Source organism: Ambystoma mexicanum, chromosome 8, assembly GCF_040938575.1.
Source record: "Ambystoma mexicanum isolate Mex_15411 chromosome 8, UKY_AmexF1_1, whole genome shotgun sequence".
Classification (NCBI taxonomy): domain Eukaryota; kingdom Metazoa; phylum Chordata; class Amphibia; order Caudata; family Ambystomatidae; genus Ambystoma; species Ambystoma mexicanum.
The window spans coordinates 1,626,621,446-1,626,646,361 of NC_090929.1; the positions used below are offsets into that span (position 1 = coordinate 1,626,621,446).

At 45.0% G+C, this 24,916-nt stretch overlaps 1 protein-coding gene across 2 annotated transcripts in view; it reads right to left on the minus strand.

Annotated features, from left to right (window-relative positions):
• GFRA1 (GDNF family receptor alpha 1) overlaps positions 1-24,916 on the minus strand; it is a 602,771-nt gene that overhangs the window by 554,100 nt on the left and 23,755 nt on the right. For both annotated transcript variants that reach the window (XM_069611899.1, XM_069611900.1), the window contains exon 3: positions 24,297-24,380. In XM_069611899.1, coding sequence (XP_069468000.1) covers positions 24,297-24,380 — 84 coding nt within the window. The remainder of the gene's footprint in view (positions 1-24,296; positions 24,381-24,916) is intronic.

Genomic DNA, 24,916 nt, shown 5'->3' on the forward strand with positions numbered 1-24,916 from the left:
TATCGCCAGAAAAAAACGAATTGGAAAATAATGATGATGAAAACACCGAATTGTTTTCATCGAATGTTTTGATATTTTTGGTAAGTTTTTTCGAAATAAATAGGGGGATGGGTTAGGGGATACATTAAGGTGGGGGATGTGGATGGGAGCCTGCAGGGGGTCTCCCCCACATTACATTTCAAAAACATTTGCAAAAAGTATCTAAAATCAAAAGAAATCGGTGTTTTCAGCTTCGTCGTTTGTTCCCCGTTATTTTAACGTAGTTCCTAATAATAGTCATGTCTGTACATTATGAAGCAATGGTCTGTCGCAATAAGCATCATTGGAAAAATGAAGATCATCACGTATTAGTACCAAGAGATTACTTTATCATGTGCCCCAGCCAATCCAAGACAAGGGCTTGGAAAGCGGGCCTTAACTCATGGTATGGGCCTGGAATCTGAGCTGTCAGAAGGGCTTGATGCTGCTCATGCAGCTAGCCACCACGGGTGTGCCATCTCATGCCCGGCTCAGAGCATACGCTGTGCCGCATACCACCCTTTCTCAGCCCCCACAGATGTACTCTCCCTGTGCTTACCGATTTGCCGCCGCGCACCACCCGTCCTCACGCGCCCCTCACACGGTCTCTTATGGAAATAGACAAGAAAACTACCGGTAGTTCCCTTCTCCACTTCCTTGGTGACATATTTTTAATTATTATTTGTGCATGTGTGCACGCACTGTGTGGGCAGTTTCACAGCTTGCAAAAACACCCAATAGTGCCCTGACAACATGCCGGAGTGGTGTGCAGACCCGTACGTTAACTCACGCCCAGAAATATATGAACAAGAACATGAGAAATACTAACACATGCAACAAAATGCCAAAGCCTGCCCAGAAACTAAGCAACAGCATCACAAAACACTTCAAGGAGAACCAGCTCTGGTTCCGGAAGCACCGCAAAACCTTCCTCTTCGCTTCTGCCTTTGCCCCCCTGCTGATCTGTTTTCTCTTTCTGCACTGTGCACCTGGCAACCCTCTGTTCTTCAAGCCCAGGCACCTGGTCACCCTACAACCCTCCTGTACTGCCTCTGGGCCACCACGTGCACTGGGGCCTCTATCTGTACCCATACAGTCCCCCTCCCACTTTTCTTCTGCACTTATCAGATATACCCCATCTGACTAATCTAGCACTTGCCACTCGCTGGCTGCACTTCCACTCTTCATCGCTTTCATTTATTATTTATTTTACTTATTCTGTTCTCTCCTCTGCTTCGCAATTTCCACTTCTCCCCCCTTCCATTTACTTTACCCCTTTTTTCCATGCACTTGCGCACTCTCAATGTCACTGGGCCGAGTAAGATCGTTGTTCTCTGTTTTTGTTTCTCCGCTGTTCCCCTCCCTTTACCTGGTCGCGCTCTGAAACACTTGTGTAATGACAATGAATTGTTATTTATACAGCGCCTTTATCCAAATCACTTTACAGAGCACATATTTACATACAATATCATCCAGCCCAAGTTGGTACTCATTTATCGACCTCGGAAGGATGAAAGGCTGAGTTGGCCTTGCCAGGATTCGAACCTGCGACCTCCAGATCACGCTCAGATTGCAGCAGCAAGCGCTCAACCCACTGAGCTATCTTACTGGCATACGAGCGCGACATACATATTGTGGCATACATATTGTGCACGAGCGCGAGACAAATAAAATATCAATATCATATTGTTCCAAAACAAGGCCAAAGCCACCCACCAATCCATAGACGCAGCACAAGTCCATGTGAAAGGTGTTATTCTTCACAAGTGCATCGCTTAACCAATTCAAACCCATCAAGTAGTCAAAAATCAAAGGATTTCCACTCGCCCCAGCCCGAACAGTCAGTGGTGCGGGGTCATGGGGGCTTGGAAATGGACCCTGAATCAGCACAAGGCAAACACACCATGCACATAGCAGGATATAGAGATGACTTGCAGGCATACGTTATCCTTTAGGCGATAATCCGGTATTGTTATGTTAGTCCCGTCAGATGTCAACCCACAATGCATTGTGCCTGCCCAATACAGAAAACCTGAAGTGATTGTAGATGATTTGGTTGACAAATGCGCCTACATTGACTTTTGTTGCAATCATTCAGATTAAAAATAGTAGAAGCACTTAAAATGGGTCATGTAAGGAGATGACTTGTAATTCTCTTTGTGTTCCCAAAGTTGTATACTTAACGTCTAAGCCTTGATCCCCAAATTAACCCAGTAGGGAAGAAATGCTTCTACCCCCAGTGCTCCATCAGGCAGGGACGTTCCTTCCTCACTTTCCCACAGAAGACCCTCACCTACATATCACTTGAAGAAATGACGATGCCAACAGCATATCTCTAGTTATGCTGGATCACCGTACTAAGGAACTTCAAAGCAAACAGAACACAGCAGCGAAAGGATTACTCAGACTCACCAGGAGGGTGCACATTACACCAGCTCTGAGATCACTGCACTGGCTCCCCGAAAAGAGTCTATTCCACAGCACTCTGTGTCGCCCGCAGAGCTCTTCAAGGTGGTAGAACCCGTTTCATGATCAGAAAGATCATCCCTTGCCAACGAAGGAGAACCAGCGATCCACCAACAACGAACTCCTAAAAACTCTGCGACACGTCAGAAAGTGACGCGGACGATCGGCCTTCTCCAACATCCTGGTCATAATCAGGCACTGGCTCCCAAAGGGAAACCCTAGAATTCAGGATCCATTTGCATTCCAAAAAATGCTGAAGACCTGGCTTTTCAACACACTGTATCTAGCCAAGGGACCAGAGCAATTGCCACGTTGACTACACACCAAAACCCACAACTTTGAGGGCACCCATGAGATTAGTGCTCAGGGAGATTTGCTCCTTGCTGCCAAATACAATACGTGTCTAGTGAGTTTGCTGCGAGGGACCCTTGTTGACGTCGATTGGCAGAGATCCACCAATGATTGCCAATCTAGTTAGGCCTCGACGGTTATCTGCCTCAGTACCCAAGGTGAATTTGCATTCACTCCTTCTAGATATCTCACATGCTTGTAGCATGCAGAACTATTCCTCATGGTCTCTAGAATCCCACCCTCTACTCAGCATGAAAATCAATCTCGATCGTCATCCTCTTGGTACCCCCTGCTGCTGCGTACTCGCCAAGGTTTGCCATCTTACCATGCTCCCCACTCTCACCCAGAACCGGTCCTTGCATACCACCCAGCCCACACCACAAGGGCTCAGGACACCTCCTCACAGGCACCTCACCTAAAGGGAACCACCATTGCACATCACCATGGACAATGTAAGTCTTCTTCCAGGTTCTCCACTAATCTTCCTGCACTACCATGCTCAACTCCTACACTCACGCTATATGCAGGCCAACTAACCCGCTCCTGCATGGGAATAAGACGATCCCTCCCAAAAGACACCACACAACAGAACACTACACCCTTACAGCCAACTTACACACCACGGCCCTGTGGCAATCCAGCCTACCACCACAGGCAGGCGAGGCTCCGTTCTGGACACACATGCCCCTACACCCTTGATACACCTTTGACCTGCACACAGGGCTCATTGTGCTTTGGTTCTGTGCGCAGCAACACAACAGCAAAAGCTATCTTGCGTGTTCCTTCTCTTCCGAACACTGCCCTACCCACCCACCTGTCTTTTAGATCCATTGGAGACACTGGAGACCACGCCAGTAGCAGCGGCGCGTTACTCACTGAAAGGACAGCTTTTGGGATTGGTAACGGCCCGGATACCTTGTTTAACTAGGGCCTTTAACTCGCTTCTGGTCATTACCACCCAGGAAAGCAAGTGCGTCTGTTATTGCTTGAGTGAATTACAGTGCACAAGTCTACAAAGAAATGACAAAAATATGCAATGCACGCTTCATGCCACTGCTCAGTTTTAGAACAATTATTGGTATACAATCTTTTGTCTGCAATGTATTGTGTTATCTTGTAAACCCCCCCTCGCCTGAACGCTCCAGCCCCCATGAGAAGACTTCCATGCCAACATGGGAGAAGGCGGGGGTGGGGGGGTGTCCAAACGAGGTTCAGGCAGTAAAGGCACCCCCGAAATAAGCATGTTCTGCCCATTGAAGGCCAACCCAAATCGACCCTGAAAAAGCAGACATTTTGGATGCAGTCTTCAACAGGCATGTTTTAGACATAGAAACCAATGAATATATCTGTTCACTGTTTGTAGGTCCTTTTCAGTGGACTCTAAGGCATGAAACTGTGGGCCTTCATAATCCATTGAAGGGAGTGACTCCTCCCTGGGTTACGGGCCAGTCTTTCCTGGATTTATTCAATGAACCTGTTAGATATTATATTGTAATGCTTAATGTATTTCCCCCTCTCCTTCCCTCCCTGCCCTGTGGGCACTTTGAAACAGTATGTTCCTATTGTATAAGCGCCTAACAAGCAAACAATAAATAAATAAATAAATGTGCCCGGACACACCGAGCGATCAATGGAACCTTGATTCAGTTGTGCCTGGTAGCTCGACGCGTCTCAAGGCATACGTATTAGTGATTGGCGTTACCAGTGGTTAACATTGACCCCAGAGTTGAGTAATGTACCCCCCTTCAGCTGCTCAGTCACGATCATTTGTGGTAATAAAAATTGCTCTGCCCTGTGTTTTTTACTCAATAAATGATGCCTTGGTTGAAAAACCAGGTGCAGAGGTAGAAGGGGTCTTGGATATTGCAGGCAATCCGGGCTCCGATTGGTTGATCAATATCCCATGTTCTTTAATGAGCGGTAATGAATTTCGGGACAGTTTTGGTAATGGATCCGCCGGATTGATTGAAAGGGATATGATGATTGCGTTTCCACCACTGACAAGGTCATTTGTTCAAGAGAGGCCTTCCGTGACTGATGGGTCGGGGGGGCGCGTCACCGCTTTTTGATTGAGGGGCCAGCGGTGGAGGACATATGTCAGGTCCTGGTGAAGAACTGCGCTTGATCCCGGACCATGAAGCGCGTTATCAAAGATGGTGTTACAGCGGGTGCCGTAAAGTTTAAAAAAAAAGATTTGATGGAGTTGATGAAAAATAAGTGCGTTTTCCCCAATTTCAGAAAATGTGATCAACCCACTTCTGCTTCTCAAAACCTTCAATTATTTAGTCGTACCTTTTCACATTCCACACTGTCAAAGGACCTTTCCAGTAGCCATCAAACGATTCGTATAATCTTGGTAGAGTTCTTAGTAGAATTCAGAACTGTCAACGGGGTGAGAGGCAGGTCAGAAGAGTTGGCGAGGAAATAGCCCCCCGAAACAGGTGTGCATGTCAATTTTTTCTCACTCTTCTCTCATCAAAGCAACCCAATCCAGTCTATATATATATTTGGGAAAGTGTGTTTGTATGTTCGGGGTTGACTCTAGCCCCATTACAGTTGGAGGGCTGAAAGTTTGGCCCAAGGTCGGCATACCAGTCTGCGATGTACTGGCGATAATGAAATTTGACCACCCCACCCATTCGGCCAGAACAGGGCGCTGTATGTGCCTGTGCTCTCAGTATAGGCGATTTTGGAAGAATGCCGATTTTTAAACTTTTCCAAAAATAGGAAGTAAGGACACAAGATCGACATACCAGTCTGGGGTGTATTGGCGATAGTGAAATTTGACCAACCCCACCCATTCGCCCTGCACAGGGCGGGGTTCGACCCTGTGGTATGAGTATAGGCGATTTCAGGAGATTGACGATTTTGCAATTGTTGGCTCTAGCCCCACAACAGTTGGTGGGCTGAAGTTTTGGCCTGAGGTCGGCATACCAGTCTGGGGTGTACTGGTGATAGTGAAATCTGACCAACCCCACCCATTCGCCCTGCACACTGCAGGGCCCGGCCCTATGCTATCAGGATAGGCGATTCCAGGAGATTGCCGATTTTGCAATTGTTCAAAAATAGGAAGTTATACGACAATAAAACATACACAAGGCTATAGCAGATCCCCATGTGCATGTCATCTACAGACCCGTGCAATGATGGGTGTTATCGCTAGTATATTAATATGATGGCCAGTGGTTCAGTTCAGCAGTTATCGGTCATGGGTAGTCGACCTGACCTCCCTCATTCTGATGTTTTGGCCTACATTTCCCAAGAGCCTGAGTAGTCAGTGGTGTGGTATCATGGGGGTTGTGGCCAAACATCTAGGCGCGACTTGTTAGCGCCCCCTGTGGAAGCATTGTGCTGCTGTCCCTTTCTCTACTTGGAGATGGAGCTTGCAGCTGCCCAACCCACCCAAACTTTAAAAACAACATAAGCACTTGAAAGGGCACCTTCAAGGAGAAGACTTTGAATGCACTTTGTGTTCTCAAAGTTGTGTATTTTTTCACAACAGTAAAAGGTTATTATAGTTTATAAAGAAAGAGACTGGGATTAAGTAGAACAAGTGGGATGGAAAGACCTTTAGAATATCAAATTGTCTGTAATTAAGGTATTTGGTAGTTCGACTGATTGGCAATCCCCATAGATTCCTGTCGATTTAACTCCCATTGTCCCACCAACTGCTCTGCAATGTTACACTGATTAGTTCCCTCATTCTCTACACTCATCATCCCCCTCCTACTTTGTCGCCTCCTATTGTAGTCCTTTTGTCTAGTGTTTTTACTGTAAATCCATTCAGCTCAAATTGTTCAAATGTTTGTTCTTGACAATTAACTGGAAGGCTCATGAAAGCAGGCGGAAAAGGTGCCTAACCAGTGATATTGCATCTGATGGACTAGCGGGGGCTGTGTGTTTGAATTCCTTGCACTTGAGCGCTCTCTAAATTAATTATCAGAAGTAAACTGTACTTTTACCAAAGGACCTCTCTGTATTGTGATACTTGAAAACTGGTATCGGAAATCACTACACTGCTTTCACTAAAGCACTTTGTAAGTTGGTAGGATGAATTTTAAGTGTCAAAGATGTGTGATCTTATGTTTTTTTTTTTAATGAAATGGGGGGGGGCTTTTCTCTTAATGTATAATATGACTATGCCGTGACTATATTAATTCTTAACCTAGTTATGAGATTGAAGTTTTTAATTTAAACAATGTTTTTTAAATGTTTTCTGTATTGTTCTATAAACATGTTTTGCAGTTTTTTTTAGGGACCTTAGCGGGTTGGAGGCTTTAACGCCTGCTTTTTGCAGGCGTTAAAATCCAACCCGCTAAGGGACCTTGGAGCTAATTGCGGCAACCGTAATTTACGGTGCCGTAATTAGCGCCTTCCCCATCCCCATTATCCCCAAAAGGGGAATGGGGAAGGGCAAATGGTGAATGGGGAATTACCGCCCCCGCCAACCTTGTGATGGGGGCGGTAATTCCGCCATCCAACATGCCTGGGTCGTAATGAGGCCCTATGTCTAAAACATGCCTGTTGAAGACTGCATCCAAAATGTTTGTTTATTTTTCTGTTCTACTTTTTGTCATACTACTCTCCACATCAGTTCCACAAAGGCTCTTGAAGAAGAGGATTGACCTCGAAACGCGTCAGTCTACAACAGTGGATTTTCTGTTATTTGTGATGATGTAAACAATATGTTGCTTCTGTATTTCTTTTGTTTCAATTATCTTTTTACGAATAAATGGGAGTACACCCTCAATCTACTTTTTACACTATATCTAGTTGAGTATCTCTGGCCTAACTAGACAGAATATAGCTCTAATTTACCACTTTACAGACAGTATGATGTACTATTGTCCTTAAGAATTATACGCCTTTGCTACGTATACCCAGAGTGTGCAGGGGACGGGAGGACTCCAATCTTGGGTCCTCTTCTTTGTTCCTGTCTACCATAGGGTTTGTGTGCCAAAACCCTCTTTTCCTCTCCCGCACCTCATAAAATATGAATATCAACACCCTCCTGGTGTTATCCTTAAACAGGTTACCCTGAAAACAGTCCTTACTCAGGTGTGCTCCGACTCTTTTCCTTATCCATAGTTGCCCTCTAGCCCCCCTGTTGAGTGACTTCTAATCAGGTGCCCTACCTCGCCGTGGAAATGAAAGTCCTCTTCGCATCATCTGGGAGGACCTAGCTCTTGCCCACCAGGTCTAGCTTGATCATCTCACCTGGCCAAGCCCTGGTTCATCACTTTCTTGTCCAATGACCCCTAATAAATCAGTCTGGGAAGCTTCATTTCTGGGATCACCCCCACCAAGTGTGCTGACCCTCAAAGTTCCGCTGTCTCATTGATCCTTTCCACCACATCTCACTTATTGGAAGCACCAGATGACACCGAACACTACCACGGGCGTGTAGATGCATCAGCAGGCCTGCTGTCAATCAGAAACCTGTCTCGGGGATGTCCACCCCTGGATGCACTGTGAGTGGATCTGGATAAGAGGCCAAAACACAGAATGCTGCTCACAGGTGCCGTGGGCCCTTGGTATGTAGCCGGTAAGATATATCTCCGCGGGTTGAGGGCTTGCTGCTACAATTTTTGTGTGGTCTGCGGGTGCAGGTTTGAATCCCAGCAAGGCCAACTGAGTCTTTCATCCTTCCGATATCGATAAATGAGAACCAACTTCGGTTGGATCATATTACATGTAAATATGTTCTATTGAAAGTGCAATATAAAGAACACATAATTATCTACAGCAATTGTCTTCAAACTGTGGGGGGGATAGGCCCCCGTGGGGAGGGGGGCATGAGGCTTTATTAAAAATGGATTCTGGGGCTTTTTTTTTAGATAAAAGCATTCAATAGAAAATTTGAGAAGTTAATGCATGGGGGAGGGCTGGAAACAATATTTTATTCAAGGGGAGGTTAGTATAAAAAAGTCTGAATAGCACTGATCAACAGTGACTCACAACAGCAGCGCCCAAGGTGGGTAACCGTGGCATACTGTTTGACAACAATCTAGCCTTCATCCATCAAGCAAATGCAATCGTCAAGATTGGGTTTCTGCACCTATATCAGCTATATGCCCCTTCTGGAGCACCTACACCACACAGGTGTAGGTAAAACCCTTAGTAGTCTCCGGAATAGGTACTGTAATGCCATGTACACTAGAATTTTAAACATGGGAGCTCTCCAAGCTTCAGAGTGTGCAAAGGCCATTACTCCAGCTTGTTTTGGGTCTTTACCAGGTACCGGGTCCGGGTAGGTGGTATGGGGACTTACCGGGTCATTCAGACTCTGGAAGACCCGGTAGGTCCCCATTCCAAAAACCATTCCCCATTCCCATTTGAGCACCCATAGGGCTCAATGGGAATGGGGAAGGAGCTAATAACGGTACCGCAATTTGCGGTACCGTTATTAGCTCTGAAGCCCCTCAGCGGGTCCCGTCCTTAACGCCTGGTCAGACCAGGCGTTAAGGACGGGACCCGCTGAGGGACCTCGTAGTAGGGCGCTAAGGGATTACTGGCACCGGTGACCTTACCGGTGCCGGTAATCCCTTAGCGCCTACCGTGTAATGAGGCCCAATGTCACTTTAGGCCTGCCATGAAATTAATTCACTTGCTCCCATAGCAGTCCGACCACTACTCCAACCTGAGGCTGAAGAGAAGAGTTTTTATCACTCCTGATTTCAACACTGATCTGTCTTTGTTCAGGGGTGGTCAGGTCTGCAGAGAACTCTGGAGATGTCCCGGTGGGCCTCTGCACCTTAGCCAGGGGTGGACTGGTCTAGAGGGAACTCTGGAGATTTCCCGATGGACCTCTGCCCCCTGGTCAGGGATGGAATTGTCTGCAGGGAACTCTGGAGATTCGCCAGTGGACCTCAGCACCCTATTCAGGGGTGGACTGGTCTAGAGGGAACTCTGGAGATGTCCCGGTGGGCCTCTGCTCCCTAGCCAGGGGTGGACTGGTCTAGAGGGAACTCTGGAGATTTCCCGGTGGACCTCTGCACCCTGGTCAGGGGTGGACTGGTCTAGAGGGAACTCTGGAGATTTCCCAGTGGACCTCTGCCCCCTGGTCAGGGGTGGATTGGTCTGCAGGGAACTCTGGAGATTTCCCGGTGGACCTCAGCACCCTGTTCAGGGGTGGACTGGTCTAGAGGGAACTCTGGAGATTTTCCGGTGGACCTCTGCCCCCTGGTCAGGGGTGGAATTGTCTGCAGGGAACTCTGGAGATTTCCCAGTGGACCTCTGCACCTTGTTCAGGGGTGGACTGGTCTGCAGGGATCTTTGGAGATTTCCCGGTGGGCCTCTGTACTCTGGTCAGGGGTGGACTGGTCTGCAGAGAACTCTGGAGATTTTCTCCGGTGGGCCTCTGCACCCTGGTCGGGTGGACTGGTCTGCAGGGAACTCTGAAGATTTCCCGGTGGGCCTCTACACCGTGGACCTCTTTTGTGTGGTTACCCATTTACTGTGCCAAATGTAACTGTGGGAGAACACCCCAAACTCTTCTTATTGGGGTTGGACTTGCACACATAGTGTAATATGTGGCCAATTTGAAACACAAGTCCAAGGCCACTTTTGGTTTCCACCCCGCCCCTGTCTTTGTTGTTCTTGTGATTGGGACCCCATTAGTGGAGATTTGTATCTCCAAAAGGCAGATTTAAGTGCACAGTATTTGGGCAAATGAAAGTTTTATCCATCCTGGGGTGCTGCTTCCATTTACACCCCTCCACAACCTGGTCAGAATGTTCCTCAAATTCACCCCATTGTAAGAAGCTTACTGCTTCCCATCACAACTGATTTCCTCTCTATTGTACTTTCTTTTGTGATGAAAAGAGCATTGTTCCTCCTGTATATGAATGAATGAATGGATAAATAAATAAATTAATAAATAACTTGGTGAAAGTTTATTTGGAATGCCAGATACACAGAGACCTTCCCAAGCCACTGTAAGATAAGCTACATATTCAAGCTTTTTAGGACGGATGCAAAAAATGGATGGTGATGAGAGTGAACTCATAGAACACATAATGCAAAATGTTTGTTAAAGCATCAGCAAGATGTGGTACAATATTTATTTATATTTCTTATGTGTGACCTAGCAGTTCGGGATGGACTACCCCTATGGGGGTGGGGCTAAGCCTGATTTGCATATGGTCTTTCCCTTTCTGTAATGGCTTGGCAGGCGAAGTATGATGGTCTGGAGGGTTACCCAGAGCAATGCCAGAGGTTAAGATTCATTCTAAACCTTCCAGCCATCACCTCTTTTGTTTTGCTCTTGTCACCCCGAGTGGGACGGGTATGCCCAGACGTGGGTCCTGTGCCTGCTGGGCCTAGAGACCCAAGCTACTCCTCACTGATGACGCCCAACAAGGCTGAAACATATCTGGGGATGCTTGTGGTCTCGTGCAGAAGGGATGTGACCTAGCAGTTCGGGATGGACTACCCCTATGGGGGTGGGGCTAAGCCTAATTTGCATATGGTCTTTCCCTTTCTGTAATGGCTTGGCAGGCGAAGTACGATGGTCTGAAGGGTTGCCCAGAGCAATGCCAGAGGTTAAGATTCATTCTAAACCTTCCAGCCATCACCTCTTTTGTTTTGCTCTTGTCACCCCGAGTGGGACGGGTATGCCCAGACGTGGGTCCTGTGCCTGCTGGGCCTAGAGACCCAAGCTACTCCTCACTGATGACGCCCAACAAGGCTGAAACATGTCTGGGGATGCTTGTGGTCTCGTGCAGAAGGGATGTGACCTAGCAGTTCGGTCTGGACTACCCCTATGGGGGTCGGGCTAAGCCTGATTTGCATATGGTCTTTCCCCTTCTGTAATGGCTTGGCAGGCGAAGTACGATGGTCTGGAGGGTGCACAGAGCATTGCCAGTGGTTAAGATTCATTCTAAACCTTCCAGCCATCACCTCTTTTGTTTTGCTTATGTGTGAATCCAACACAATGAGCAACGTAGCACCACAAGAACACATACAATACAATCAAATATGATCAAAATACAAAACAGAAAACCATAAAAAGATGCCCTCACACACACGCAAATGCAGAAATTGGGGCTGATTCATGGAATTTTTGCCCCAAAGAACAGGGATTTGTGCGCCATTCTGGCCGCAAATCCCGATTTGTTAAACAGGGATTTGCGGGCAGAATGGCGCACAAATCTCAGTTTTTCGGTGCAAATAATTCCATGAATCAGCCCCTTAATCGTTTCATTCATGGGGCCAAAGTTATCATCTTCCTAAAATATATATATTCTTCTGTTTGGAAAGCACTTAACACCTCGGTGGCCGTAGTTATGGTCAATTTCAGGAAAAGATGATTTTCCAAGGTTTATCTGAGGCATTTCCTGCTACACCAGTACTTTCCCTTACAGTCATTTGCAGCATACTTCAAAATCCCGCCACACACAGTCATACCTGCCTACATTTGAATATCAAAAACCCTGAGACCTATGCCCCGCCCATAGCCACACAAGACTCTGCCCACTTCCATGAGGCTCCGCCCACATGTTAATAGAAAGTAAAACAAAATATTGAATATATTTGCTAATTACATAAAACAAACCCAACTACATTTTATACAACCAATATTCGAATACTAAAAGAATTTAACAATAAGAGCGCGGCCAGTGGACAAATCGCTCTTCTAAAGAACATGCAACATTTTCATTGAACGGGTGGCAAATTTTACATATACATTTGCACATGTTAGCAACGTTAACGTCTTCCCTCGTCCTGTGCCCTCGTGCAAATTCGGGCGGAAGTGGTTAGGGCATAAACAACCATGACATTAATAGGTTCTGAGGATAAAATATAAATGGGGACAGGCTATGCTTCATGAATTGTATTTGTCATCTGATGTCCAGACATATACACACCCTATCTTATTGCATTTAAATCAGAACAGCTTTATAAATTCAGCATCTGTGGGAAAAAGTCCCTCCCTCCAAGTATTACAAATTAAGGTTAATAGTGATTGCATCGAATGCCAAAGCATCGAATGCCTTAGCATCTAAAAAAGCAACGAAAAAAAAGCAACAAATGCATTTTTATTTCTTTTTTTTTAATGGGGCCCACCCCGAGCCCCGTTTTTTTTACCCCTTAAAACTCATTATAATGAAAATAAAACCTTTACCTTTGAAAAAAATGCATTCAATGCTTTTTTTTCGATGCATTTTTTTCGATGCTTTTGTCATTCAATGCTTTGTATTCGATGCAATGACTGGATACCAAAATTAACAATGTTAATTACAAATTAGTAACATTAATAGACAAGGAGCCTGCTTCCATAACACAAACGGAATGGTAACTGCATCCGCATTTTTGTTGTTGTTCTTTCACGTTTCGTAAATGCAGCCGAACCATAAGGATTGCTGTTTAGTTGGGAAATTGCTTGTGCAGCATTTTTCCCAAATGACAACACGTCAGGAGCAGCCGTGCCCTTGGGCCCAGACAGAGTATGCAGATCAAAAGGGCACAGCACTCACCCATTTCATTGTCCCCCACAATATAAACTTGACGCGCTATCTTTCCTTGCGTGCCTCTGTATATTAAAGCACACATGCGCAGGCTCTCCTTCTGCTTTTCTGCAAATGTGGCTGTGGCAAAGTGACAAACTTCACTGACTGCGTGCACCTGCCTGCCGAGACAGAGACTGGAAGCCGATATTCACGACATTACTGGGTTCTGCCCACGTCTCCACCCGATTGGCTACCAGCAGCGCTCTTTTGTAGCCAACTGGATGGAGGCACGGGGAGAGCCGCAGCAACTCTCTGCCAGCCTCTGGGGTTAATTCGGAGACTCCCAGAGGCATAGACAGGGTAGGGCCTGAGCGGGCAAAGCCCATTCAAAATCTGTAAGTGCCCTCTCAGTAGCACTGTGTGGGCATTTACAGATGTTAATGTCACTGCGGTGGGCCCAACTACATTCGCTTCAGGTCCCACTTGTTAGACAATCCTGGCTACGCCTCTGGAGACTCCACGCTCTTCCCCGGAGACCCAGAGAAGAGCGTAAAAACCCAGAGTCTCTGGGATAAAATCAGAGGTTAGGAAGGTATGCACACAGTACATCTCAGGAGGAGAGCCCAGGGGCAACACGTACGCATTGGAAGCAAGGCGAGGTTGAGCAACACCGGTTCAATCCCCGGGTCCGTGCTTAGAAACCTCTGGGTATTAAGTGCGTTATAAATGATCCATTACAATTACAATATAATTTTGGCTAAACTAAAATCAGGAGAATTCTGAGAGCCAGCGGTACCCTGTTCTTGACCACAGCTGCTTTGGCGCAGAAGGTCCGGCTTTGAGACTGGGCTGTGAAGACACAGCCGCTCTCTGCTCTGGCCTGGATTCCCTCGGGTGCAGGAAGCCATCTCCCTTTCTTCTTTAATGAGAAACCAAATACCAGAGGCCTTGTTTCTTAAGGCAAGGGACTACAAGATGTCCAACCACTGAGAAACTTCAAAAGAAATGATTAAAAAACTCATACAAAATGCTAAAAAAACAACATGACAAGCTAATTAAAGATATCACCAAAATTAAAGAAGACATAAAACTACTAAACATATCGGAAAAAACATTAAAAAACAACCACATTTTGGATGATGTCATCGATCGCTATACTGAAGAAATCAAAATTAAAAAACAAAGACAACTCATCAGAGATGAATTAGACTATGAATTTAAAAGAGTTTACACATTCCAAAAACCGCTGGCCAGAAAAATATACAAGACAACAACACACGTCAACCGACAGGTTCCCAACTGCAACAAACACCTCCTCAATCTTTGGATACAGATTCAGCAAGTTATTTAGACCAAGATACAATAGCACAAGCATCAATAGAGCAACAACAGCTAGATAAAGAATTGTCCTACTCTCCACCTACCTCATCGACTTTTTTAGAGGAATTCATTCAATACAAGCAAACGCGCCAGTATCCTGGACAAAGTCGAAAATGGGGAAATACTTGAACCCAAATCCACAACAAAGGAGGACTAAGAGGGGCAGAAGGGGCAAGGTAAAAAACAACAAAAATCAAGAAGACAAAAATGTAGGACTACGAACAAGATCCAAGAACATACTACTTCCGAGGAGAACCTAGTGGTAAACCTCACAAAAGCTGATCTTTCATCACATCTGATCTCAGCCCTCAATAAAGGGCTAACATTGTGTCTGACTAACACTTTGGACTACTTTGAAACACTTCTGTAGAAAATTAAACTTAAAAAGTATTTCCTAAACACACATGCTAAAACACAACCATCAAGTACAGCAACAAGCTCAGAGCTATCTGTTATTCATGTGGAAAATATGGTTAACCTTCAAAACCTATCTGAACCAGACGACTATTATAGCATGGAATGCTTTGCAGAAGAGCCAAACATACATCTGGGACTCTCAAAAGAAACATCCCATAAACCTAGATCAAAATGCGTTCCGATCTTAGACGCTGAGAACACTATAGATATTTTCTTCAAGGCGACACAACATGATCTAAGAAGAATCTATTTAAAAGGAACCACCACTAAAATTCATCACAATTTGAATTCACTACAGAAGCAAGCCCTATCCAAACTCAAAGCAAATCAAGACATAGTAGTAAAAATTGCATACAAGGGAGGAAACATGGTATTGTTAAGAACAGAAGACTGCAAAAATGGCAAACGATCATCTCATTAATACTCAATGTTATGAAAAATTTACTGAGAATCCTATAACAAAATTACAAGAGGAGTGGCACTTGATGAGCACATTTTTGAAAGACAATGGACTTCTTACAGATGAAGAACACCTCTATTTGCATATCCACAAACCCTATGCAGACTTTCCCCAGTGTCGACCAATCATTAACAGCATAGGATCATTAACTGAAAGAATATCAGAATATATCCACAGACATCTACAAACACTGGCAGTTGGACTCTCCTCATTTATCAAAGATACGAAACACATAATACAAAAACTGGAAAGAATATACTGGGAACCCAACTACTGGTTGGTCACTCTAGACGTCTCAGCTCTGTATACCAGCATCCTTCATGAGGAAGGACTCCTTACTACAAATCACGTTCTGAAATGAGATCAGTGTTCTTTTTGCAACAAAACCAGATAATTTTGGAAATGCTCAATTTCACTTTAATCAACAACATTTTCACCTTCACAAACTCAAGTAACTGCCATGGGTGCTAAGTTCGCGGCAGACTATGCACATCTTTACATGGGCCATTACGAGACACAGTATGCATGGCAACACACTGCATTCACAACTTCCAACAATGTGGTCTACTGGGGCAGATATATAGACGACATCCTTATGATTTGGAACGGAACAAAAGAACAAATACTGGACTACTATAACTACCTTAACAATAACACATACAATTTGCAACTAACTATACAATACAGTCAAACCAAAATTGACTTTTTGGATCTCCATCTATATACTCAATACAATACCATATATACCACACTTTTTACCAAACCAACAGTGGTAAATAGTATTTTACACACATCAAGTAACCACCCGCACCATGTTTTACAAAACATACCGTATGGAGAAATGTTACGAGTGAAAAGAAACTGTACAACAGAGGAATAATTTGAAAAACATGTCACAAATACTATCAGAAAATTCAAACAGAGAGGATACAGCCCAAAAACGTATAAGAAAACAAAAATACGATCTAGAGCAGATCTTCTACAAAATAAACCTAAACCACAGAAACAAGAAGATTCATAACGACATACAGTACAAAAAATCACATCATCAAACAAACTTTGAAGAAAAATTGGAATATACTCCAAGCAGACACAGAAATCCAAAAGATATTGGAAAATTAACCAAGTGTCACCTTTCGCAAAACAAAAAATCTGAAAAAAATGTTGAGTCCATCTCATTTTCACCAAGTGAAATATCAACAAACTGGTAAACCAACAATGTGGCTACAACCACCCACAAAAGGGAATTACAAATGTGGACACTGCTACATGTGCCAATACTGGTATAACCCTAAAAAACGTATCCTAAACCAAACGGAATCGACGTACCAATAAGGGAATTAATAAATTGCAACAGCAAGTACATCGTATATGGAATTGAATGTGTTTGTCATAAATTCTATATAGGCAGCACCATTAGAAAACTCAAAACACGCATAGGAAAACACATAAGGGCAATCGCACAGAAAGATTCAAAATCACCTATGGCAGTCCACTTTCAAGCAAGCCATTCCATTGAACCAACTGTACAACTAAATAACTTTGGAATTAGAAAAAATAACACCTCCACCAAGAGGAGGTAATCTTGAAAAAATACTTAGAAAACGTGAAGCATACTGTATATGTACCATGGACAATTGTCACTCCGGTTTAAACACGGACCAAGAGATGTACCACTTTATCTGAAATGGATATATATACATCGCAACGAATAATAGAATTGTTTAGCTGTATCTTTTAGAACCAATAACAATTTTTTGATATATACAAATTGTTCATAAAATATTATGTACCAAAAGTAGTGTCTTGATGTAAACAAATTGCATGTACAATCTAATGAATATTTAGATAAACGATAAATATTTATAGCAAATAACAACTCAGTCTCCACAATAACACACTATTTGCCTCAGAAATATACGTTCCGGCAAATATGCAAGAACCGAATTCCACTAAAGTTAATGTTAATAAATTATAGCAAAAGCCTTAATCAAAACAAACAAACCGGGTATAGTTTGAATAGACAATAGAGAGAATTATTGATACACGTATGTTCGCAAATATTATAAAATGTGACGTTCTGGCGTTACATAAACACTATGGCGGTATTCAAATGTGTGACGCATGACGCCATCACGTGTAGATGCACGACGTCATCGCGCACTATAAAACAGAGTATTTCCAAACATAGCAACGGCAATCGTACTGCGAGGGAACACAAACACTGAGAATAGAAGACATCTAGGTAAGCTACCGAACTTTTCAATACTACAAGGCTTTAAAGCAAATACAGCACAACTGTAAGGTTGATAGAAAATGTAGTACTATTATAGAAATGATAGAAAACGAAGAATTAACTAATTAGAGTGAAACTAAGGTTCGATACCTCCATAAATCCATAGGAAGCAAAAAGATATATTGACTACACGCATGTCCAAATCTAGAGAAGCCACTTAAGAAAATTACAACAGTAAAAGACACAATAAGCAGCATTTTTCTGCAGCAAGTAAGTAACAACTATTTGGAAAGCCAAAAATGTGTTGTGTCAAATATTACAGTAGATAAATGACCCGTTTTGTTTGTCTTTAGGAATACAAATCAACCAATTAAAACATCAAAAAGCAAAATGTGCACCTCCTGACGAACCGTCATATGGGAAGACGGGGAAGCACGTGTTGCGGAGCAAAAACAAGTTAGTATATGTACAATAAGGAACCAGCAAATTCTAGTAATGTCGACGGCAAATCTATTCAATGAAGTAAATTCAATTGCTTAATGTAGAAATACCCATTATTGAATGAAGGTAATTCAACCATAAAAGGAAACCGTCTATGTATGTAAGTAAACGCATGGAAAAATTAAAAAGTGTACAAAACAAAATAAATTCTGAGGTGAAAAATATAACAGTGGATCATGTCATGAATTGAGAAAACCAAAATCATATTTAAGGAGAGAGTGGATGCGCTTAATATATGGACTCTGAAGTGTGAATCATAGCTAATTTCGTAGCCCTGCTCAGCCTCAGGGGCATAGAGTCCACACTTGCAGCACACATACAGATCATCAACAAAAAAATCAACAAGCGCCAAAAGCTGTTACAGGCTGAATACTCTTTAATCACAGTATAATTCTGGCTAAACTAAAAGCGGGAGAGTTCTGAGAGCCAGCGGTGCCCTCTTCTCGACCACAGCTGGCGGAGAGGGCCCGGCTTTGAGTCTGGGCCGTGAGGCTTCTGAACACTTGAAGCCACAGCCGCTCTCTGCTCAGGCATGGACTCCCTCAGGTGCAGGAAGCCATCTCCCTTTCTTCTTTAATGAGAAACCCAATAGCTCTAGCCTTGTTTCTTAAGACAAGCGACTACAAGACGTCCAACCACTGAGAGACTTTGGACATCGCCATGATAAAATAAGCCGGTCTTAGTGAGTGGGGGAGGGGGGTAATGACTGCTGTCTACTGTTTCAATGGCCGATATTGTTACCCCATCTTCCCTCCTTCGTGGCATTCCCAGGGGCATCAAAATATGCTTCCACAATTACAAATGCGAAACTCTAGCCAAAAAAGCAACGCAATTACAACTTATTTATCAAATACCAAACCTGACCTAAACTGATCGAGTGCATCGCATCAAGCGCATCGGAACAAGCGGATCGCACCAAGCGCATCGAAGACCAACCCGCAGCAAAAGGAAGTCAGATTTCGACCAAATTCAGTTGCATTGTTAGAGGTTTAATGCAGCCAAGACCTCGGACCTGATATTCATTTGGATTTTCCAAATGAAAAACGCTTTGTGAATTAGGCCCTACCTATAATTGTAAAGGGTTTCAGAGTTTAGCCGCTGGTCAAATCACAATTCACTCTGGGCCTAAAGAGTGTCCTGCTTCTCTCCTATTCCAGCATAGTTCAGAATCCTGCCACACACGGCATATTCCCCTACAGTCCTGCCTCCTCCCATTTGCAGCATACTTCAAAATCCCACCACACACAGTACATTCCACAACAGTCCTGTTTCCCTCCTTTTCCAGCATAGTTCAGAATCCCACTAACCACAGTACATTCCCCATCGGTCCTGCTTCCCACTTTTCTGGCATAGTCCAGAATCCCGCCACACACAGTACATTCACCATCAGTCCTGCTTCCCTCCTGTTCCAGCATAGTTCAGAATCCCGCCACACACAGTACATTCCCCATCCGTCCCGTTTCCCTCCTGTTCCAGCATAGTTCAATACCCCACCACACACACAGTACATTCCCAATCAGTCCTGCTTCCCTCCTGTTCCATCGTAGTTCAGAATCCCGCCACACACAGTACATTCCCCATCAGTCCTGCTACCCTCCGGTTCCGGCATAGTTCAGAATCCCACCACACACACAGTACATCCCCCATCAGTCCTGCTACCCTCTGGTTCCGGCATAGTTCAGGATCCCGCCACACACAGTACATTTTCCATCAGTCCTTCTTTCCTCCTGTTGCAGCATAGTTCAGAATCCCACCACACACACAGAACATTCCCCATCAGTCCTGCTACCCTCCGGTTCCGGCATAGTTCAGAATCCCGCCACACACAGTACATTGCCCATCAGTCCTGCTTCCCTCCTGTTGCAGCATAGTTCAGAATCCCGCCACACACAGTACATTCCCCATCAGTCCTGCTACCCTCCGGTTCCAGCATAGTTCAGAATCCCGACACACACAGTACATTCCCCATCAGTCCCGCTTCCCTCCTGTTCCAGCATAGTTCAGAATCCCGCCACACACAGTACATTCCCCATCAGTCCCGCTTCCCTCCTGTTCCAGCATAGTTCAGAATCCCGCCACACACACAGTACATTCTCCATCAGTTCTGCTACCCTCCGGTTCCAGCATAGTTCAGAATCCCACCACACACACCATACATTCCCCATCAGTCCTGCTACACCCCGGTTCCGGCATAGCTCAGAATCCCGACACACACAGTACATTCGCCACCAGTCCCGCTTCCCTCCTGTTCCAGCATAGTTCAGAATCCCGCCACACACAGTACATTCCCCATCAGTCCCGCTTCCCTCTCCAGCATAGTTCAGAATCCCACCGCACACAGTCCCCATCAGTCCTTGCCAGTCTGTGCACACACACCATCTTATGTCTATAACCATATACGTATTCTTGCACTAATGTGCCATGCACTTGCTGTAACTAGCGCCTAGATGCCTCAGGGCTTTGTGCACTGAAATACATGCAAATAAATAAATAAATACATACTCGATTTCTTCTTTTTACCTGTGTTTTTAGTTTTGTCTATTAGGTGGCGGTAAAGTGCCACCTATAAGTCAAAACGATTGTGTTGTACAGTACAGCTAGGATGAAATGGCATATGAGGAGGGACACAACGCTTGTGGGTGTTGTTTGGTTATTTACCCACCCATTGACAGCCCAAGGCCATGCTAATACCTGTGACCATTCCCACTACCTCCTGCCCCCCGCACCCCACCTGCCTAGAGCAAATCCTCCTAGGATCTGTTTGAGCTCGCTTTGTCAAGCGTTACCATCAAACAGGGTGCTAGAAGTGCCTGGTTTATTCAAAGCAGTCGTCTAAGAGCTGATGACTTAATTGGAGCTGTAAAAGCGCTACTGGTGTAATAAAAAAAAGTCTTAACCAGATCTGCCATCAGCCACTCGATTTATAAGCACTATGCTTGTCCTTCGCCCAAATCCAGAAAAAAAGACTCCTTGGCATAGCTAGCACTTTAGGCTTGTGTATAAGGATTAGGCATTTGTTGGCACTGCTATTAAATGCTGTTAGATGCCCAGGTACTTGCACCATTTTGCAGCTGCTACCTTTGAAGGCCAGTTAACAACACTACGTTAGTAGCTAGCAAACGCCTTTGTCATGCCTACACAAAAGGCCCAAACTGTTGGCATTGCCAATGCTAATGGGAGGCGACCACGTGACCACGTTTTGTGAAGATGCAGTGGTAAGGCAGACCATAAATAGAATGGTGTTCTAAAATGGACTGGCTCCAGCTGGGCAATCAGGAAGACCCATGTGCTTTCATGACCAGATCTGGCGCCACCCCCCCCCCCCCTCCATGAGGCAGGCAGTAAAAACAAGCTAGAATTCTCCGTTTATCTCACTCCCTCAGTTTATTTGAAATGAAGATGTAGTTCGTGTTCAGGAACAGTGCCAATGCAGGGACTACAGGTGTCTGGATCCCTGGCGGGGCTACAGCCCCCCAGCCCATCCCCCCCGCCCCCCTAGCAATGCCTCTGCACTCCCCCACAAGACCACATGAAAGGTTCAGCAGGCAGAGGGTGAAACGCCTCAATAGTGAGACTTCGCCCTGCAGTGAATATTTTCTGTGTGTTCTTGGGTTTATAAGGGGCACCATGTTTTATTAGCCAGCAACTGTAAAAAAAAAAAAAAAAAAAAAAAATATATCCTCGCTAAGGTTTGTTTTGGCATGTTGGTGTTTTTCTGATAAGGCAAGTGCTCACTGGGCCTGATAAGGAAAGGGGGACTTAATCAGACGTGCACGCTTCACTTTAAGATACGTTCATTGCGGGTGACGTCACTTCCCATTGGTATGCTAATGAGGCCCCACACTTGTTTTTAGAACTTGTGCCCGGCGTACCCCAGCCTTCACTTTTTTATGGGGGGAAACCCCCTCATACACATTTTCTACACGCCTCCCCACCACCCCAGGGTTCCACTGCCCAAAAAGTCCACTAACAATGGACCCTTCCTTACTCTACCTCCGCCCCCCAGAAAAAAGCAGCAAAAAATGTTATAAAATGGCCGTGCACCAACTGCGGTGAAACAGGCGCGGTGAGTGGGGTGGATATTTTTATCTGATTGGCCAAGCATTGACTGAGGAACGGAGAAATACATGCATTTTCATCTTCTGCAAAAGGCCTCAGCACTAGAAACAATGGCAAACGCCGCGAGGAACTTTTCATTTGCGTTTTCAAGTGATTTCTGGAGGCGTCCAGAAGGTTCCATTAGGGTCTGCAGAAGGATAGAGAAGGCGTGTGTGTGTGTGTGTGTGTTTGTGTGTGTGTGTGTGTGTGTTTCCTCACCCCAGGAATAGTGTGTCACAGGGCAAAAGTGTTTAACAAGATGCTTAGTGAACACTGACACCCAGGCGCTATATCCAGTCTGAACCTTAAACACGTTCAACACACACCTACAGTGTAAACAGCAAGCAAGGCCTCTGAAAAAAAAACACACACAAAAATAACCTGCGTCCAAGGAGGGTTCACAGGACTTCGGTACATAGTCAAGATTGGGCGCTCTAATTTGATCAGAAATACATGTATTTATTTATTTAAATTTATAAAGCACACAAACAGCCGAGGGCATCGCGGCGCTGTTACTAGAAGGCGACTTAGTTACAAGACAAGAGCATAGAGGTTACATGTACAACGCTATGAACCGCAGGGCAGTGACACCATGTTTACAATACGTCTTAAGTATTTAAGGACAAGTCGCGTAAACGCATCGGCTATCATGAGCTTGTGAGTATGGGGGTGGGGGCACAAAATAACATTCGCGATAAAATAAGACCGCACAAAAAAACACACAACAATGCGTTTCTGAGGAACATATTTGAAAGGAAAGCGGCGGAAATCAACACAAAAGAGGCTTGCTTAATCAAATGGTGAACCGGATTTTTTTAAACAAAAGGCAGGGAGCGGTAGGAGCTCGGCTTGGGTTCCCACACCCCCCAGCCTGTATAGATTTCCCACTTATCCTCAGAAATGGAGACGCCAGCGAGGAGTCCTGGCCGCGGATCACGTTCCATATACACCAGAGTCCAGCAGATGAAAAAGGGAGAGGCACTGCCCCCTGGAGGCGCAGCGTGCAAGTGCAGCGGCTTCGCGGGAAGCGCAGGTCCTCAAACAATGCCAATTACACACACAGATGGACGGCAGGCCACGGCTGCACCCGCCACACAGTGTGTGCACTGCGAGCCCCTCTCCCAGGCGACTACCCACACTCCAGCTCTGCTCCTGCCCATCCACAGAAAGAGCGCACACACAATTTACTTGCATTTCTAAAACTGCTAACTGCTATTTGCAATCACAAAGCATTCTCCTCCGACACCCTTCCTCCCTGTATTTGCAGCCTCTGCTGCCCGCTGTCCCCAGAAACCAAGGCCTGGGTACCCCTGGAGGGCGGGGGGCACTTCATGCCACTCCACAGACAAGCTTCGGCGCTGTGAAACTACTACAGTGATAATTTGGTGCAGTATAAAAGCATGACAAAATAACACAATATTTGCCAAGACACGATGCACACCCACAAAACATGCATTGTCTCTGATAAGTACACAGACTGGCATCCTCTGGCACGATAACATCACTGATGAGTGTGTTTCAGTCATGTGGCATAATGTGGGCGGGGCTGGCAGCAATTGCCCTGGCATTGTTTTATTTTAATATTGATTTAACATAATGTGTACACTAGCTCAAAAGAACGATTTCGTATATACCAATAAACCTTATGAACCAAATCATTTTCATTCCCTTATCATAATAAAGCATATATCCCACGTATAAAATATCACTACAAATCTAAAACACAAAAATACCACAACCCAGGGTTTCCCAAATAGAAACCACCTCCAATTCAAACTTTGCTTGGCCGACTTCCCACACATTAAGCAGAGCCATCACCGGCGTCATTGTGATGGGGCCTTCACTAAAGGCAGGCCTGTACAGAGTCATGCCAGGGACATTAGACCAGTGTGGGCCACTCTGGTGAAGGGTCCCCTACCTGATGTGATGGGTGCCAACCGGAAGTTGTCGGACTGTCTGCTGTGCCCACGCTCATAGGGCGAGTCCTCCTGTAGGTCGTTCCCTGCAAGAAACATTGAAAGTTTTCAGAAATTAGTGGGTGTCATTCGCTCGAGATGGGTGAGAAGTGGTCAACTTTACGCGACCGCCTAAGCGCTAGCGCGCGACAGCGCAAAACTGATGTGTTAATGGGGGATGCAGTTTTAGGCCGCCCCTATAGGTTTGACCAAATTTAATCAAATTTGGGAAGAGAATGCACGCCGGGCTACTTGCTTTTGGTGAACATTGGTCAACAGGGACCAGAGGTCGCCCAAGGTGTAATTACCCTACAAAAGTCAGATTTCAACCCTCTTGCACGCCACCTCTGGATAGATAGACAGACAGACGGGTAGGTAGGTAGATAGATATATAGATGTATAGATGGATTCATAGATAGATGCATAGACATAGAGATAGATGCATAGATAGAGATAGATGCATAGATAGAGCGATAGATAGATGCATAGATGGATACATATATAGCTATATAGAGAGATAAGTGCATAGGTAGAGAGGTAAATAGATGCATAGATAGATAGAGAGATAGATATGTAGGTACAT